The sequence below is a fragment of the Myxine glutinosa genome, chromosome 8 (assembly GCF_964187855.1).
Source record: "Myxine glutinosa chromosome 8, kmMyxGlut1.1, whole genome shotgun sequence".
NCBI lineage: Eukaryota > Metazoa > Chordata > Myxini > Myxiniformes > Myxinidae > Myxine > Myxine glutinosa.
The window spans coordinates 121805931-121824933 of record NC_136268.1 but is presented as its reverse complement, the minus strand read 5'-3'; the positions used below and the strand labels follow the sequence as shown (position 1 = coordinate 121824933).

The window sequence follows — 19003 nt, the reverse complement described above, 5'->3', positions numbered from 1 at the left end:
ATAAGAACAAGGTGTTTATTAAATATTTGACCATTTAACAACAACTACTGAATAACAAGTATGAACTGCATTGACAGAAGGATGGTGGTTATGTCAAGATGACGACGTAACGTGGATACCAGCAGATGACGTCATCAACCTTGCCAATGGATGGAAAAGTCATGTACCATACTTACTACTATATGGGCCGTGCCAAGATTGTGAAGATTTGAGCTGAGACGAAAAATCAGGGCTTGGTAATACAAATCTTACATACTAGGACAAAAAATAAGTAAAAAGGAAAAGATAAAACTGACCCACAATGAGCTGATTCAATTTTTTTAAGTCCTCTTAACCCAGCTCTCACATTTCTTTCCCATTAGTTATTAATCAGCTTCAATTTGGTTTTAATGAAACTCAACTCATTTACCAATCTTATAACCCTTAAAAAAAAAAAATCCTCAAAAGGTAATTTTTAATCAGAACAAAATAAACATAATTACATTTTAAATCACAAACATGTCCTTGGTAAACACAAATAAATAAACCATTGAAGCTGCCAATTTTATTCACAACCACGTTGCGGGAAGTGTACAAAAAGGCAACAGCAGCGTAAAGATGAATGGGTGAAAGAGCACCAAGACAAAGGGCCATCAAAGTATCACAAATGGAAAAGTGGCAGAACATTGGAAAGTAAATCGATATGCACAGATCAGCACATTTTCTAAACATCGTGCAACGCATCCAAGGGTCTGCTTAAATTAATTATTGGCTTAAATCATAGGCCGTAATCAACAAAAGTTGATAATAAAGAACACCACAAGCATACCAAACTCTCCTTCCAGAAGACTTTGCTTCCTTCCCCAACTGCACCCCTCTCTCTTCATTTGCCTTTTTTCCAACCCCACCACCCTCTCTCATTTTCCCCATCCACCAACTTTCCTTTGTCTCCATTCTTCCCCAGCCCCCACCCTTCTGCTGCCTTTGACAATGCAATATTACGTTGGACCATGCCCTTTTCATCCGAGAGCATCCTTTTCATTTCATTGTAGGTGCTTGTGACGAGATATGTTTGCTGGAGGTTCTTCTGTATCATCATGGCAGTTCCAAAATTCTCTCAAGGATATTATATTGCCAGGGCCTGTCTGTACAACAAAAAGTCCAATCGTCAGAAAGCACCCCTCAAAACTGTGCAACGTCCAGCAAAACAGCTCAAGAAGCAAGCTGGGGTGGTGAGGGTGGGGGTTGGAGAGGGGGGGTTGGGGAGGGGAGGGGAAGAAGAGGACGGCAGGGCCAAAATGGCAGCTTTAAGTAGGTATTTAACTGCCACGCTGTCAGCTGCAGCCTCCAATCCAGCAGCTACATGAACTCAGCAGCTACATGAACTCATCAGACTCATTGCCATCCTGGAATGCACCAAATGGGGAACAAGGTGGAGAAAGGTTTAAGTTAGCATTTCACACTGCAACAAGGTGCTTTAAAAACAATAAATAAAATCACATTACAACAAACACATTTGAAATTTTGACTCTGCAGAATTATCCGACAACAGCAAGGTACCCGTACTACACACAGCTGGGAGACCAAAAGCAAACAGACGATGAGGAAATGGCGAATGGCAAACCATTAACCAATAAATTCCACATTCCTGTGCCACCTTCAGTCGAATGTTATGCATGGACAGCCGGTTCGTGAATGACTTGGGCAAAAAACATACTGCAGCTGTCAGCTGACAACCAGAAAGTGAGGAATGTTTATATATGCGGTCAATGGCGAAGCTGCAAGTTCCGAATTCATGAATGTGAGCAAATAATTTGGCATCTCCCGAGAACAAACCGAGAATCTCAATTGCATTAAGAAATTGCCGAAGCCGGGAATATGTTTACACACAGAGAAAGATCCACGTTGTACTGGAGGACACACAAAATCACAATTGTATCGAGATATTACCAAACCTGTAAATGTTTGCACATGTGATAAATGGTGAAACTGTGAATGCCGAATCCGTGAATGTGTTTACATGGGGAGAGAGAGCAGCTTCGTACTGGTGGAAACTCAAAATCACAACTGCATTGAGAAATTTATGAAACCTCACCCACCTTTGGACACCTGCGGGACCGCAAAAGGTTCCACAGAAAGTTTGGTGGGGCTATCCCCAAAACTGAGGGAGATGTTCAGGGACAGTCCTGCTTTATTATATAGACTAGTGGGGCACCTGTGGAAAAGTGGAAAACCCATGGGGCTAGACATGTCGGACATTTGGACATCTTGAGTTAGATTCTGCACAAAGAGTTTTACAAAATGGTTACTGGCAACTCGTCAAATCCAGAAATGATGTTACCTAAACAATTTATTTACTTCACATAACATGTGAATACATGTGCATGCCCATGGGAAATATAGTTTGTAATGTGTTAATACACAAAATGTAAAATGTAAAATGTGACTTCAAGTGCTCAAATCTTTCCCCTTCTCCATCCCACCCCTCCCTCCCCACTCCCCCCTACCTCCCCCCACATCACCCACACTGCACAGGGGAGAGGATCACACACATGGGAGAGGAGGATCACAGACAGAGCAGAGGGGGAGACGAGGGAGGGTAAGGAGGAGAAGGAAAATAGGGATGGGAGAGGAGGTAGAGTGACACTTCTACCTTGACGTAAGAGTGGGGAGGAGGGAGGACCTGCCTTGATTGACTTAATTCTGTTGTTCATTTTTAAACTCGAAAGTATTGAACACACTTCAAATTAAATAGAATCTTAAATCGCTTGACAAATTAAAAATTGCTTTAAACCAAACATTATTATCCGGATTATCCCGTTATTATCCCAGGAATATGGAAAAATATAATTACACTACAGTTCGATCACGAACTTCAGTTTTCAGTTGCTCTACTTTTACGAAGTAATAATATAAATAACTAATTATTGATATAACTGTTCCCCACCTCCTCTCCACCCTCTCCCCTTTCCCCGTTCCTGCATCACATCCGACCAGACACATTCAGAACGGCTATTACAATGCATTTTTCTGGTTTTCTCAACTTTTGCTGAAACTGAGAACTAAATCATCGACCATCCCAGCACCTATAAAAAATGAAATCAGATGAATTTGAGTCGAGATAAAGCTGTGAGGGAGTATCAATGGATTTTATATTACAGGCCTTAATTTCATTTTAAATGCATTTTGTTCTACTAGGGCATTGCCCGTACTATATCTATATCTAAAATTATATCCCCCCCCTCTATTTACATGAAATGGTTTGGTCCAAAGCGAACGGCTTGCGAGTACGGTGACAATCCCCCCCCTCTATTTACATGCAATGGTTTGGTCCAAAGCGAACGGCTTCCGGAGTTTGGTAAAGAAATCGCCATCGCGTGCACAAACGCGCAGGAAAGCGAATGAATCGCAAATTCGGTTTTATTAGTTTTAAAACATAGTTTAACGCCAACATAGTTTGCAAACGTGAAATAAATGAATACGCTCTCAAATGTGCCATCCGAGGCAGAGTGTGTCCTCCACGTTCGGCACACGCGATCGTTCGCTGCTCTCTGATTGGTTGAATCGTTTTTTGGACATAGCTCGGTAAGTAATTGTCCGATTAATATGAAACCTTGAAAAGGCACATCCTCGGGTCCCCAGCAATATACCTGGCAAGTTAAAAGTATATCGGACCCGTGGTTGTCGAGAAACAGCGGTCACAGACAAACAGACGTACAGACGTACAAACGTACAAACAGAGATTACTGGAATTATAGATAGATAAACGTTAGCTATCGTCCAATTTTCTTCCTGAGACATGGCTGGCTGGGTCTGGGCAAGTAACAGTGCATCAGTTCCGCAGTCTTTCGAAAAGGTTGATCCCTGGCATCCACTATTTCCCCCTCGCTGCACGTGCATTTATATTCTCTGGTCCACACCTCACGTAGGCACGATCCTCCCCCTATTTGGGGCCGACTGGAGTGCGGTATGCTCCCATAAACAGCGTGCCGACGACCTACCCAGACACTTTAAACCGCAAAGGAGAGATTACAAAGAGTTGAACATCAAATAGGCTCTTTCAGACACATTAGGGAGGGTGGACGACATCTGTCCTAAAGTGACGTGGCGTCAGAGTGCAACATGTCTAATATCATGATAAATTACCTCACGCTCATGCAAAGACATTTATTACAGAGATACAGTCACGTGGAAAAGTAAGTACACCCCATGTAAAGTTTTGACTTTTTCAACCTATTTCAACATACAGCTATTTGATCTTCATTTCAACAATATTGAAGATAAAGGTGATATAATATAACAAATATCATGAAACATTTACATTTTTTAGTCCATTGTATAATTTAAATAAACATAAATGCAAATTTCGCATGTGGAAAAAGTAAGTACACCCTTGGCTCTAATAGGTGGTATTGCCCCCTTTGGCAGAAACAACCTCAAGTAGGCATTTCTTAGAACTGTCTACCAGTCTCTGACATCGACTGAGAGAAATTTTTGCCTACTCCTCCATGCAGAATTCTTTCAGCTGTGCGATGTTTGAGGGGTTTCTTGCATGCACAGCTCATTTCAAATCCCCCCACAACATCTCGATGGGATTTAGATCCGGGCTTTAACTTGGCCATTCCAGAACCCTCCATTTCTTTCTTTTCAGCCATTCCTTGGTGGATTTACTGGTATGTTTAGGGTCATTGTCATGTTGCAAGGTCCACCTTCGGTTGAGCTTCAACTTTCCGACAGATGGCCTCACATTAGCCTCAAGCACCCTCTGGTGCAATGAAGAATTAATAGTGGATTATATGATGGTGAGCTGTCCAGGCCCAGATGCAGCAAAGCTGCCCCAAACCATAATATTTCCACCACCATGCTTTACAGTTGGTATCAGGTTCTTGTGGTCAAATGCTGTCTTTGGTTTTTGCCAAACATGTCTTCTGGTACTGTGGCCAAATAGCTCTACCTATAACTCATCTGTCCAGAGCACATTGTTCCAGATGTGCTGGTCTTTGCCAAGGTGTTCATTGGCAAACTTTAGTCTTGCCCTGATGTTCTTTCTGGACAGCAAAGTCCTGTCAAACCTGTCAAACCTGAACTCTCAAACCTGTCTCCTTCCTCCAAATCCTGGTGGCGTCTGGTCAAATCCGTTTCTGGTGTTTGTTCCCCCTCCATCCCCTCCCTTACCTCAAATGGCCACACAGTTGACATCGCACGTGACAAAGCCGAATGCCTCAACTCTGTGTTCGCCTCGAAATCCTTAGTCCCAAACCCATCTCTCTCTGTTCCCACCTTTCCCAGTCGAACCCAACTGCTCCTGGACTCTGTGTCCTTCTCTCCTGACAAGGTGGAGGAGTTTTTGTCAAACCTCGACTCTGATTCTGCAACTGGACCAGACGACATCAGCCCACGGGTCTTAAAATCCTGCTCTGCCGCTCTATCTCACCCTCTCTCTGTTCTTTTCACCCTATCTTTTGCTCAAGGTCATCTGCCAGCATCCTGGAAATCAGCTAACATTACCGCTTTACACAAAAAAGGTGCAAAAACAGATCCTTGCAACTACAGACCAATCAGCCTGCTCCCAATTATCAGCAAAGTCATGGAATCCATCATTGCTTCGGATATGAAATCTTTCCTCTTCTCCAATGGCTTGATCTCTGATCATCAATTTGGTTTCAGACCAGGTCACTCTACTCTGGACATGCTGCTTCTGCTGTCTCAACAATGGATGGAGGTCCTCAATGCCAAACAGGAAATCAGAGCTGTCTCCCTTGACATATCAAGGGCCTTTGATACGGTCTGGCACCCAGCTCTGCTCACCAAACTCTCCTCCTATGGTATCCATGGAAATCTCCATGCATGGCTTGCGGACTTCCTCTCTGGTCGTAGTCAACGTGTGGCCCTGAATGGATTTCTCTCATCTCCCCTTCCTGTTCAGGCTGGAGTTCCCCAAGGAAGTGTGCTGGGCCCTGTGCTTTTTCTGGTCTTTATCAATGATCTCTCTGACTCTCTGGAAAATCCTCTCTATCTCTTTGCTGATGACTCCACTCTCTGCCGCTCCATTCCTCTTCCCTCAGATCGGCAGTCTGCAGCCTCCTCACTCTCTGAAGACCTGGACAAAATCACAGACTGGTCAAACAAGTGGAACATGTCTTTCAATCCTGCCAAATCTCACTCTCTTACTATGTCTCTCCGAAAAGATCGACTGGACAACCCTCCCATCTACTTTCTCAACAATCCTCTCCAAGAAGTTCTGTCACTCAAGCTTTTGGGTCTCACTATCTGCCATGATCTTTCTTGGGAAAACCACATTTCCAAGCTGGCCTCCAAAGCCAGTCGCCGACTGGGCATCCTCCGTCGTGCGAAGTCCTTCCTCGGCACACCTGAGCTCCTCACCACTTACAAGGCTTTCATCCGCAGCTCAATGGAATACTGTTCTCCCCTATGGGCTGGTGCTCCTGCCTCACACCTGGCTCGGCTTCACGCTGTTGAATCCAAAGCTTTCAAAATCATTGGAATCTCCCGCGATGAAGCTATCTCTGAGGGCCTTTCACTCACTCACCGCAGGCAGGTAGGTGGTCTTTCTGTCTTCTACCGACTCCTCTCTGGCCTTGCTCCCCCAGCTCTCTCTGTGCTCTGTCCCCCAAATATTCCTACAGGTCGCACAAGATCTGCCAGCAACCCTCTGATGGTTAAACTGCCGAAATCTCGGCTCTCTGCTCACCTTCACTCTTTCATTCCTCTTTTCTCCCGCCTGTGGAACAAACTCCCACACTCCCTTCAATCCCTCTCCTCCCTCCAGGTCTTTAAAACAGCTGTTCACCACCATCTCTTATCTTCCCCCATCCATAACCTTGATCTTTTCTACCCCCACTAATTCACCCCAGATCCACCTTGTTTGAAATTCCAACTTATTTCCTGGAAATCCTGGCAGTGTCCATATGTTTATACCTCTCCCACCCCCTCCCCCCCTTCACATGCCTCCCCCCCTTCACATGCCTCCCCCCATTCACATGCCTCCCCCCCAAAGCCCTCTCCCTCCCACAGATCTCTCGATGTCTCCATGTCTCTCGGTCCCTGCTCTCAAATGTTGTGTTTGTGTCCTTCCCCCTCTCTCCCCATCTTGTCTACCGCTCCCGATGTTATTTGTTTTATGTGTCTGTTTGTCTTTCTGTGTGATTAATGTTCGCTCTTTCACGAGCCTCGATCTTGTATACAAAAAAAAAAAAAAAAAAAAAAAAAAAAAAGGTTTCCTCCTGGCACACCTCCCATGCAGATCAAATTTGTGCAGCCTCTTTCTAATGGTAGACTCATGCACTTTGACATGAAGAGTGGCAAGAGCTACCTGTAGGTCCCGTGATGACATTCTGGGGTTCTTAGAGACTTCTTTCAGCATCATGCGGTCTGCTCTCGGGCTGAACTTGCTGGGGCGGCGTGGCCTGAACAAGTTGGCAGTTGTTTGGAATCTTCTCCACTTGCAGATGCTCTTCCGGACAGTCGAATGATTGATTTCAAATTGTTTGGAGATCTTTTTATATCCCTTCCCAGACTCGTAGGCATCTATAACCTTCTTTCTGAAAGCCTCAGAGAGCTCTTTTGATCTAGGCATGGTGACGCCACACACTTCAACAACAAAGAGCAAATCAAACTAAATGTCTGAGGTTTAAATAAGACAGGTTCCTCCAACATTCTCTCTAACGATGTTGTAATCATTTGCACCTGAGCTGGTGCACCTGATTCTAATTTTAGGTATTTGAAGTAGTGATAAATGTCGGGGTGTACTTAGTTTTTCCACATGCGAAATTTGCATTTATGTTTATTTAAATTATACAATGGACTACAAAATGTAAATTGTAATGAAATTGTGTCTAAGTTGAACCCAGGTGTTATGCTGTCTCCGACCACTGAGAGGCCCCCATAAGAACTCGGACGGACATCGCTCCGACACATTCCTGTGACATTTATTCTGTGTGGTCGTGTATACTCGAATCGTGCGTATTTCTAGATGTTCCAGGCTTGCTTGCACTAATTGCTAATTCATTGATACTTCTATGATTACGGATTACTGACACAAAGCTTGTTGATTTCTTGCAGGTGTTGCCAGAGATCGAAACTGAATTAAACCTACTATTGGGACAATGTTGTAGACCTTGATTTTTACAACATAAATGTTTCATGATATTTGTTATATTATATCACCTTTATCTATCAATATTGTTGAAATGAAGATCAAATAGCTGTATGTTGAACTATGTTGAAAAAGTCAAAACTTTACATGGGGTGTACTTACTTTTTCACGTGACTGTAAATAAACTATGCGAAGCGGATGTTACCCCATTAAAGTAAATTCCACAACAATATTGTTTTTATTATCCAGCATTAAAAATATCATAACAGCTGTATATTTTGGATATAAACAGCCATTATAATACAAGTAATTGCCCTAAATGGACGAGACAGCATTATGGAGATAGAAACATATAGCCTTTCACACATTGGGATCGAGCCTCTCCATCCTCAAAACACTGGCACAAAGGGGGAGTAATGGGCACTCTTGATGCATTAAAGCCAGATGCAGATGTTTCTTCCTGCCCCAATAATAAAGCACAAGAAAGAGAATCACAAAATTAAAATGCCATGAATGAATGCCATGCCACAAAGTGAAGCATGTTTGGAACAAAGGCGCATGACAGACATTCAGTCTTGCCAGTGGATGATGCAATGTAGACTTTCAATACCTGTAGAGGCTTTGCCGTTTTGTCCAATTTTGTTTCCCCTGCTCTTTCCATGCTTCCCCCCTCCCCCCCCCCCCCAGCCCCCCAACCCAAGGTTTCTGCAGGGGCTCAGAGCATCCACCATCAACCCGTCCTGGTGAAACTACCTAAATCTAGAATCACTGCTCACCTCTACTCATTTGTTCCTCTTTTTTTCCCCACGTGTGGAATGAACTTTCCACATCCTCTTCCATCTCATTCTTCCCTTCAGGTCTTCAAGACAGTTGTTCATCACTATCTCAGATCATCCAAAATCCAAAACCATGATCTTTTCTACCCTCGTTAACCCCACCCAAATCCCTCCTCCTAGTTTTCCAGTTTTTCTTCCTTGGAGTTTCCTTCTCCATTCCTGCATGAACTAGCTCTCCATTGAGCCTCAACTATGTATACAACAAGCGTTACGCCTAGGTCCTCCGTCGGTGAAGTGATGTGAGTTGACAAAGTGAAAGACGCAAGGCGGCCCTCTTGGATTTTGACGTGGCGACCCAATTTTCAATAGCGTTCTCCCTTATGCGTAGATACACCGACACACCAGATTAGAAGTTAGTAGTTCGTATATTTTTCCAAGTTATTTTGCTCACAAGGTTCAGACATATATATGGTGGCGGCCATCTTGGATTTTGACGTGGCGACCCAATTTTCAATAGCATTCTTCCTTATGCCTAGGTACACCCACACACCCGATTAGAAGTTGGTACTTCACTTATTTTTCAAGATATTCCGCTCACAAGGTTCAGACATACATGGCGGCGGCCATCTTGGATTTTGACGTGGCGACCCAATTTTCAATATCGTTCTTCCTTATGCAGAGATACACCCACACACCAGATTAGAAGTTAGTAGTTCGTTTATTTTTCAAGATATTCCACTCACAAGGTTCAGACATACATGGCGGCGGCCATCTTGGATTTTGAGGTGGCAACCCAATTTCCAATAGCTTTCTTCCTTATGCCTAGATACACCCACACACCAGATTAGAAGTTAGTAGTTCGTTTATTTTTCAAGATATTTCGCTCACAAGGTTCCGACATACATGGCGGTGGTCATCTTGGATTTTGACGTGGGTTGCACCCACACACCAAATTAGAAATTCGGTCCTTCGCTTATGCACGCACGCATGCACGCACGCACGCATGGATGGACGCACGGACGCACGCACGCACGGACGGAGGGGAAAACCATAGTCCCCCTTTCGCTCCGCGGTGCGACAGGGGACAGAAAACAAGAACAAAATGATAGCGGCATAGCCGGGCTTGTAAAATATTATAAACCACAAACACATATTAGCTTTTTAAACAGTCACTAATGCTGTTTATAACATTAAACAAGGAAATTTGGAGGAATCCCGACATCCATGAGGAAAGTTTTACTTACAGAACTGAGCGAAGATCTACTGTAATCTATATACCCCACAAGGGTTGGAGGTGTGCTCATTTACCAAGCAGCTAGCTAGCACTTGCCAAGCCAGCCGTTCCTTAATGGTTTTGAATGGAGTGCTTGCTCGAATGCTTAAACCACTTGACGATCTCTCCACAAGAAACTTGGTAAATGAACACAGCCAAAGTTCTTGAGACCCCACCATATATCGAATGTAATCTATATACCCCAAAGAGGAATTACCTTTACTGCCGCTCTCGAAGTGAGTGGGTGTTTACGCCGTAATGACATCATATACGTAATGACGTAGCATGATGGCCGGACACAAAACTGCCGCTACTTTAATATATATAAGATATATATTTATCCTCCAGTAACGTTGCAGTCACTACAAAGGGATTAGCGTCACGATTAGATTTACTATAATAATGTTACGTTATTATTACGAAAATTATATTATTTTTTAAAAACCGAGGCTAATTCCCTACTTCCGCGATTATTAATATTAATGCCGAACACCGCTTATCGCTGATCATGAACCATACACGGCTTCAATCCATCAATTTTCCATTCACGACATTGGGATGAAAGTGTTATGGTTATATTTACTGTAATATTATTATTACGAAAACGATACTACTGAAACGATACACTACTGTATTAAGAAATCCGGGCTTCATTTGTTTGAAGCGGAAGGTGAGGCATAACGCCTAAGGCCTATACGTACAGTATTGTTGGAAGAGCCGTACAGTAACGCCGATAGTTTCGATATTTGATGGTCATTTCAACAATCGGTTTGTTTGTGTTTCACACTGAATGAAAAACGTCAAGGTAGAGCATGGCGATTGTGATATATGACAGGTTCGATGATATGTTCGGCATGAACGGCATATAAAATCAAAATGGCGGAGGGTGGTGAGTCAGACACCGCACCGCCATAATGACATCAGACGTAATCATATCACCCTGTCATGTGACCAGATTCTCAGCTCTGATTGGTATACGTTTGAGGGGACATACATACATACATACATACATACATACATACATACATACATGCGGACGGACAAACACTGTTATAGACAGCTCTGCCCGATGGGCTACGCCGTAAAAAGAAGTAAATTCATCCCAATTTAATTAACCTCAGAAATTGAATTCCATGCTTCTTGTTTCGGTTTAATGTGGAATTCTTACAAATAAATGAATTAAAATGATTTTGTCAAGAATAAACATTGACACTAGTTTGTGGTGAAGCTCAAAATTGCTCAAGAAATCTTTGAAAGCTGAAATACTCTTTTATTCTTTTTTTTTTTACCTGGTTAGAAGACATGCATCCTGGGTCCATCAATGCAGAATAATTCCTGGAAAACAAATCGTGATACAAACGAAATCATTTCCAAGAACTCATCTTAACTGCAGGTAAAATGGTCAGACTCATGAAAACCAAGCAGACCTGTTGTTCGATTACCCAATAGCAATGGATTGCAAACAATGGAAATTTGACTACATTGCTCGAAGAACCACAAGGTTTAATCAAAGCGACATTAAAAATCAGAAACGTTGCGAACCCCAAAAGCAAGCAAGACCTTAAGGCTTCCATCTCCTTGGACTTCTTCTCTTCCTCCTTCATGCGCTGTCTTTCTTCCTGTGCTAGGGCCTTTCGCTCAGCGATCTCCTCACGATTCCGTGCTTCTTTTTCCGAGGCAAGGTCTGCTGTCTGTTCCTGTTTCGTCTTGTTCAACCGATTAATCACATCATTTTGCCTCTTCTCCACTGTGATTGTCCGTACCTTACAAAAACAAAAACAACCAATTTCTCTCAAGAAAACATTATTTCTATAGTAATCAAAGAGCAGCAGCATATGCACCGGTATAATTGTGGTCTTGGAACCAAACTTACTAGGAGGGGGATGACATTGAAATGTAAGTGGACAATCACAGATAGTCACAAAAATTTAAAAACATAAAACAGATCGAAAAGCAAAAATAAATGCAAGCAAAGCTGCAAATAAAACAAGAAAGAGCAATCAGAGATTGCAGACCTTCACCAGCACTTGTTTTGTGTGGTGTATTTTCTGTAGCAAATAAATGAAAGGTCGTTGATTGCAAATGAAAGTTCTAAATGGTCTATTTGTAAATGTGTAAACATCAAAGGTCTGAAAAGTTGGAAAGGTCAAATGGTCTGAAGGTCTAAAGGTTGAAAGGTCTGAAAGGTCTAAATTGGTCTAAATGGTTTGAAAAGGTCGAAATGGCTCCTAAAGGGTTGAAGGGGTCTCAAGGTTGTAATTGTCTGAAGTGGTCAAAACTGTCCTAAAATGTATAAAAGGGTCAAAGGTGTCTAAAGGGTATTAAAACGTCTGGAAGGTGTGAAGGTTGTTATGGATTCGTAACTTCCGTTGTTGTGTTTTCACCCACTTGACATATTTCTGATATTATGTACTATTATTATTCTCAAAAGGTTTATTATTCATGAACAGTTATCTAAAGTTTAAAAGGCTAACTTTAAATGATACCGGAAACCGAACCGGAAGACGAGGGGAGAGAAGAAGAGGAGGGGTGGCGAGCAAAGTCGGAGAAGACGCGTGACGTCGAGGCTCAGTAGCGAGCGTGGTCTACCGAAAGTCGCGAGGGAATTTTGAGTTCCTTGAAAGGACATCCGGCGATAGGAATTATCGCTGGAATTGAGAAATCTGCGGTCAGGTTTGGGCGCTGAGATTTCGACGAATCCTTGCCTAGTCGCATCGACTCACGTAACAGCCGTCGGCCATTTTGAACCTCGCGCTTCGGACACCAACAAAGGTTTTGCTTCGCGTCGGCTTTACCCCAACATCCTACCGTCTGTCGGGGATGTGTGTGTGCGACCGCTTCGTCTCCCATTACGTTGCGATTTGCTGAGTGAGCGGTGAAGGTGCTCCTCTGGAGGGCGCCTTTTGGTCCGAGAGATAGGTGGATTTTATTTGACATGGAAACTACAAAAGCTTTGTCATGCTGGTGTGGTACAGGTAGCTTACCTGACCCCAGAAAGCCAATTCTTAAGTGCAGCTAGCGGTGGGTGGGGTAGGGGGGCGCCACTCAAAGTACCCCCCAGATTGGTTTTATTTGACATAGAGACTACCAGACCAACTCATATGCCAAGTGGTAGGGTGATCTCCACCGACTACAAATCTGCAACTTAAGAAGAAAATTTCTGGTGGGGAGGTCACTTAAGAACAACATTAATTAGTGCTAATTAGGCCTTTATTTGACATATAAGCTACAAAACTGAAATCACATACAACATGTAGAGAATGGTCCCCTCATCAATAAACAACAACTTAAGAACAGAATATGTGGTGGTAAGGTCACTTAAGAAGAGGTCAAATGTCACGGAATAGGGGTTTCCAGCTCTTAATTACTGTTTGATTACAACATGCCACATGATACACACATGGCGTTGTCAATGAAACCTATATCAGTGGAGCCTGAAGTGAGATACATGAGAAGCAGAAATTTTTCCAATCTTACCACTTCCTTTGATTTCAATCAGCGAAAACATTTTAAAATGTACCTATTTGGCCCCCATGGCTATTTACACTGTTATTTGACATGTAAGCTACAAAACTGAAACCACATGGAAAATGTAGAGTACGGGTCCCCTAATCAACGAGCACCACCTTAAGAATAAAATTTGTGCTTGGGAGGTCACTTAAGAACAGGTCAAAAATGCCAATTTTGACTGAATGACCTTTGAACTAGTTTTATTTGACATGTAAGCTACAAAACTGAAACCAGATTCAAAATGTATAGAGAATGGCCCCCTCATCAATAAACAAGTTAAGAAAAAAAATTGTGGTGCGGAGGTCACTTAAGAACAGGGCATTTAACCCTCTCAATCTGATTGGAAAGTTAAATGGCAACTACTGTACACTGTACATCGATAACACCTGGATAATTAAGTAGGCCTAAAACTCGAGCACAAAACACTCCTGCACAAGAACCAAACACTGAATGCATCCTTCGACGAATTCCTAGTGTTTAGAATGTTAGAAAACGTATTGGAAACTGTTTGCAGTGCCTTGTCCTCCTGTAAGTGTAACATACATTGTATCTGAGATTTGAAATTAAGAGTTACTGTTCGTCATCTTCATCGGATTGCAAAATGTCCTCATCAGAAGAGCAGGGTTCAAAGTTGTCATTATCCTCGGCATCAGTTTCAGTTTCTCCTTCATCAGGAACAAGAGATCCAGGTATCTGTGGTCCATCAAACCATATGACGTCGTAGGCTTGCCCTTGAACCTCCCAGCCATTTTCTGCAGTTGGCTGTTGACATATCATCTTTTTGTTGGCATCCGCCCACATTTTGGCAACAAATGATGCACGCTTGATTTGCTGGGAGACCTCGGTTTCACACGGTGGTATCATGGTTGCATCGATGCCCCGAAGGTTCTCAAGAGGATTCTTCGCTGTGGCCTTTGGTGCATATGTCTTCTGAAACACTTTATAGCGGTGTGCATTGAGTGAAAGTGCTTGAATTGGCTTGGCTCCATACATTCTTGCAGTGAAAGACATGATTACTTCCACTGAATCCAATCCCAAGTTGTCCGTTGCCATCTCTGCAAATGCGTCTTGAGCATCCTTATAACCCTCAAGAATTTTGAAGGGACGTTTCTTTCCTTTTTTGAAGAAGGCAGATGTGTAATCTGATCCCGTAAATGCATGGAAGCCAGCTAGTGCTTGACAGAGTGGGGTTTCCAAGACTTTGCTAATTGCAGTGATGTCTATGAATCGCCTGTCATTCCTTCCCGATGTCCCAACATCCATCCAAATATGTGCTTTAAACTGCCTGCAGTGATACAGCAGAATGACGGCGACATCTGTATCTGATGCCCTGACTGCTATGTTCTTCGCATTTTCCTTGTCAATGTGACGAACCTGAGTGCAGATCAAGGTGTCAGCTTCTTCATGATTGGTTTTCAAGGTCTCTACTTCTTCCTTCATGACTTTCCCATCTTTCACGTAGAAAAGGTAGCATGCTCCAAGATACGAGAGATACACAAGTCGTCCTTGAATTATGTCTGCATATTGCTGGGCCTCCCATTCCATTGCCAGGAATTTTGGTAGCTTCTCTTTGAATGATCTTGACTTTAGACAATCCAAGATATTTCTCGGGCGGTGCTGTTCAGGTCCAGATATGGCGTATTCTTTCTTGTCTGTGTCATCCAGACCTCTTCTTGCTCTTTCACAGTCTTTTATTGATAGGACTGGATATGCGTCAAAGATGAGATGCACTCTTCCACGGGAGAGAGCGGTGACTTGTCTTAAAATGCCGGCTGCCAAGGCTCCATACGTTCCTGGAATGTGGGGTGGAAGAACATGTAGCAGGAACATACCATCAACCACATAGGCATCAACTGAGCTTGGTGTGACAGAGGGAACTTTGCTCTCTAACAGCTCCAGAAGGCCACTCTTTTCCGTCTTGACCATACAACCGTCTGTGCTGCACATGGACAGTGGAACCGGTGTCAGTGGATATGAAAAGATATGTTTCAAATCAAGTTTTGTCTGACAAGCAATGACAACCAGGCGTCCCATAAGGTCACGAGTGCACACAAGTGATGCAACACGTTTGTCTCTGTTACGCTTATTTACTGTGCCATTTTCCGTGAAGGTTCTGAGCTTCTCCCTTTTGATTGGCCGTTCAAACCGATTTGGATCTTCAATGCAGGCATCAACAAATTCGTTGTATCTGGCTTGTCCTTTCTCCCGGATGGCCAGCAAACATGTCTTGATGGAATCTGTCGCTGCCTTACCAGTGCTGATGTTGTACAGCCTATCCGATATTTCAGTGTACTTAAATGGATTGCATGAGTCTTTTATCTGGTTTACAACCTTATGCAAATCGCTTGTGTCCTTTCTGATGCGGGCTGGGCGGAGTTCAGCTGTGATGTCTTCCGTTTGAGATAATCCGGTCATTGCTAATGCCCTTGATATAATTGCTGCTCTGGTGGACTTGGTTAACATCCAGCAAAGACGTGCACTGAAGTTGTTTGTCATGGATGATATACCAGTCCGTCTGGATGCAGAATCGGCATTTACTGTCTGTTCCAGTGTAAGATCTACTGGGCATCTACTGAATGCCTTGTCAGTCCTTTTAACAGTAAAGACACCGTTTTCCAAGATAGAACGAAGTCCTGGGTGAGTACTGTCCATGTTTACCAAGTCCAACTGAAACTTTGTGAGCCACCGTCAGTAATTGACATGGTTTGTGGCGAAGAACAAGTGTATGATTGGTGTTAGTGCATGAGTGAACAGGTCTACGTCGTTTGTTCGAATTGCTCGCTCCAGAAGGTGGAAGTCGTGGATAAAGTCGATGTAAATCATCCAGAATTGGGCAGTTGGTCCATGTGTCCCTGATCGGGTTTGGACAGCATACTCCTTGTATGACGTGACACATCTTGTGAACGCAGAAGATGATTCTATTTGTGTCCATGTCTCTTCATCCTGTTTTGTTTGAAACCTTGAAAGTAAATCTTCAACTTCATCATTGCCTTCAAATGTCTCAAGGAATGCTTGGAAGTGTATCAGTTCAAATGCCAAGGCCAGTATCGGGTGCAACCGTTTGCATCTGTTGAAGTGCTTGCCACTCAGAAAACCATTCAGGGATCCAGCAGCTAGGACATCTGTGTCTCGCAGCATTTCTGGGCCACCAGATGCATCGATCAGTTTCCCTAGGGCTTTAAAGAAAGCCATTTCTATGTGGAATGGACCAAGCATGATGAAGACCTTGTCGAACCTGGGCGACTCGGTAACCTGAATCTGCATGGCAGGTTTGGCAGCATTGAGGTCATAGGTTACAACACCATACTGCTGACCGCACTCTTGCGCACAATTCTGTGTGGTGATTAGGGTATCCTGTATAACATCAAGCGACGTTATCGGCTTGTTCAAGTTTTTCATATACAAGACATTTTGTTCTGGAGTTGTGTCTGGGCATATCAAAGCATTGAATCCTACCCACATGGGAATGTTAGCCATCTGCAAGGCATGACATATCATCCATGCAAGGTCCTTGTCTAGAGCTAGCTTCCGATTAGCAGGCCGGTTGTCAACATCGGTGGTTTCATAATCAAATGTGCCCATTCGGGGTTTTTTACGGTATGGCTCAAGGGGCTGTTCCCGAACATGCAGTTTTCTCTTTCTTGATACTTTTTCTGGCTGTGATGTTGTTGGCGCAACTTGATTAACGGGTCTGCTTGTCCCTACCACATCTTTATTTTGATACAAGATACCCATTGTATCGTGAAGAGTGTCGGCTCCTGACAATGTCTCAGACAGTTCATCAAAATTGTCGAACGCCAAACCAAACACCTGATCAAGAAGGGTTCCCTCCGGACAGGTCTGCTCCGTACTCTGAATGGCATCTCCTAAGGATGTCTCCAGTGTCTCAATGGTGTGGTAATTGACAACATGGCCAAATCTGTTCAACATTTCAATCAGCTTCCTGCTACCAGTCATAGACTTGATTGCCATTCCGAGAATTATCTGTTTGGCTGGTTTTACTTTCCCCCTTTGAGTAACGAATAAGGCATCCTGGCTTGAGGACAAGGCACGACGTTTGAGTTTTGGAGTGTACAAGTTTTGATTGGGGCCCCCGTACAAGACCTGAAAGAAATCTATCAACATATCTGGGACAGTAACTTCACCCTCATACAGGTTTTGCAGAGTGGGAGGTTCAGGTAGAGGTGTGATTTGTGCATGTTTGATTGCTTTACGCAAGAGTAAGGCAGCCTTATGAATGACAGCTTCAGGCGATGCTGCATAATCATAGGCTGTATGGATAAGGTGCTCACCGAAACCTGTGGGATAAACAATGGCCCCTGCCTTTCTAGCCCTATCTTTACACTCTACCCTAATTATGTCACCAAATTTATTCTGTAAGTTTGTTGCCAAATTTCTGGCTGTAGAAATTGGAGTCTCACCGGCGTCTTCACAAAGCTCTTGGTACCGAGTGAAGATGGATGTAAGAAGTTCAGGCCTTTTGCCAAATATAACTGATTTCTCGATGTAAGCATATAAACCTAACAAAGAAATGCTACCTGCAATAGCAGTAGGCCTATGGAGAGACTGTGCATTGGAAAGGTAAGTACTTCTGCAACTGTGATGGTACCGAACCTCTTTACATCGAAAGTCTACACCAGAGATCAGTCCAAGAAGGCTGTTGTCCTTTTTATCAGCTGCAGCAGTTTTTATTTTTATCTCAGCTTCGAGAGTTTCACATTCACCAAGATGTTCTTCTCTACCACCCTTCTTCTTCCTAGCTTTCTTGCAAAACAGGCAAATGCGTGGGAAAATACCCGAGGTAGACGTTGACGGGGCAAAATCACATGATGAACGCAGGGTCTTCTCACTTGATGCATGTGTCTGGGTTTTTTCTGTTGTATCATCACGTGGCACGGCAGTAAAGTTTTTGTAACAGTTCATGTGATAGCCATGGCTACTGTCGGATTCATCTGGCAGCGACTGAATTATCGTATAGTACTTGGATGTGACAAAATTTCGTTTTTGTCTCCTCCTTGCTGCTACATTGATGATGGATGACCAATGGTCTTCAGTGATGGGTGCGATGTTGCCAGTGGTCTCATCTGCTTTTCCCACATGGAGGATACACTTCCTGCCAGGGTCAGGAGCTACCCTGCTAGCATGCTCCATAATCAAGCATAGGCCTCACCTGAAATAAAAAAATGACATATGTTAGTGGGTTCGAAAATCAACAAAGTTGGGGGCATGTTATTTCTTATGGAGAAAATGAAACATGGATCTCTAAAGGTTTTTGCATGTGTCGATTATAATGCTCCTATTATCAGATTGTGTGGAAATCAGAAACGCAAAACCCCTCTTTAAGGGCAT

The 19003-nt window shown here is 43.3% G+C and overlaps 2 protein-coding genes across 5 annotated transcripts in view; one reads left to right on the top strand and one right to left on the bottom strand.

The window, feature by feature from the left end:
* Nucleotides 1-262, top strand: part of LOC144893328 (ubiquitin carboxyl-terminal hydrolase 14-like) — a 159650-nt gene extending 159388 nt beyond the window's left edge. The window contains exon 14 of the mRNA XM_078783720.1: nucleotides 78-262. Coding sequence (XP_078639846.1) covers nucleotides 78-217 — 140 coding nt within the window. The 3' untranslated portion in view covers nucleotides 218-262. The remainder of the gene's footprint in view (nucleotides 1-77) is intronic.
* A 267-nt stretch (nucleotides 263-529) lies between these two features.
* CCDC25 (coiled-coil domain containing 25) overlaps nucleotides 530-19003 on the bottom strand; it is a 120999-nt gene continuing 102525 nt past the window's right edge. For all 4 annotated transcript variants that reach the window (XM_068104954.2, XM_078783721.1, XM_068104955.2 and 1 more), the window contains 3 exons: nucleotides 11705-11907; nucleotides 11434-11479; nucleotides 530-1385 (listed from right to left, as the gene is read on the bottom strand). In XM_068104954.2, coding sequence (XP_067961055.1) covers nucleotides 1356-1385; nucleotides 11434-11479; nucleotides 11705-11907 — 279 coding nt within the window. In that variant the 3' untranslated portion in view covers nucleotides 530-1355. The remainder of the gene's footprint in view (nucleotides 1386-11433; nucleotides 11480-11704; nucleotides 11908-19003) is intronic.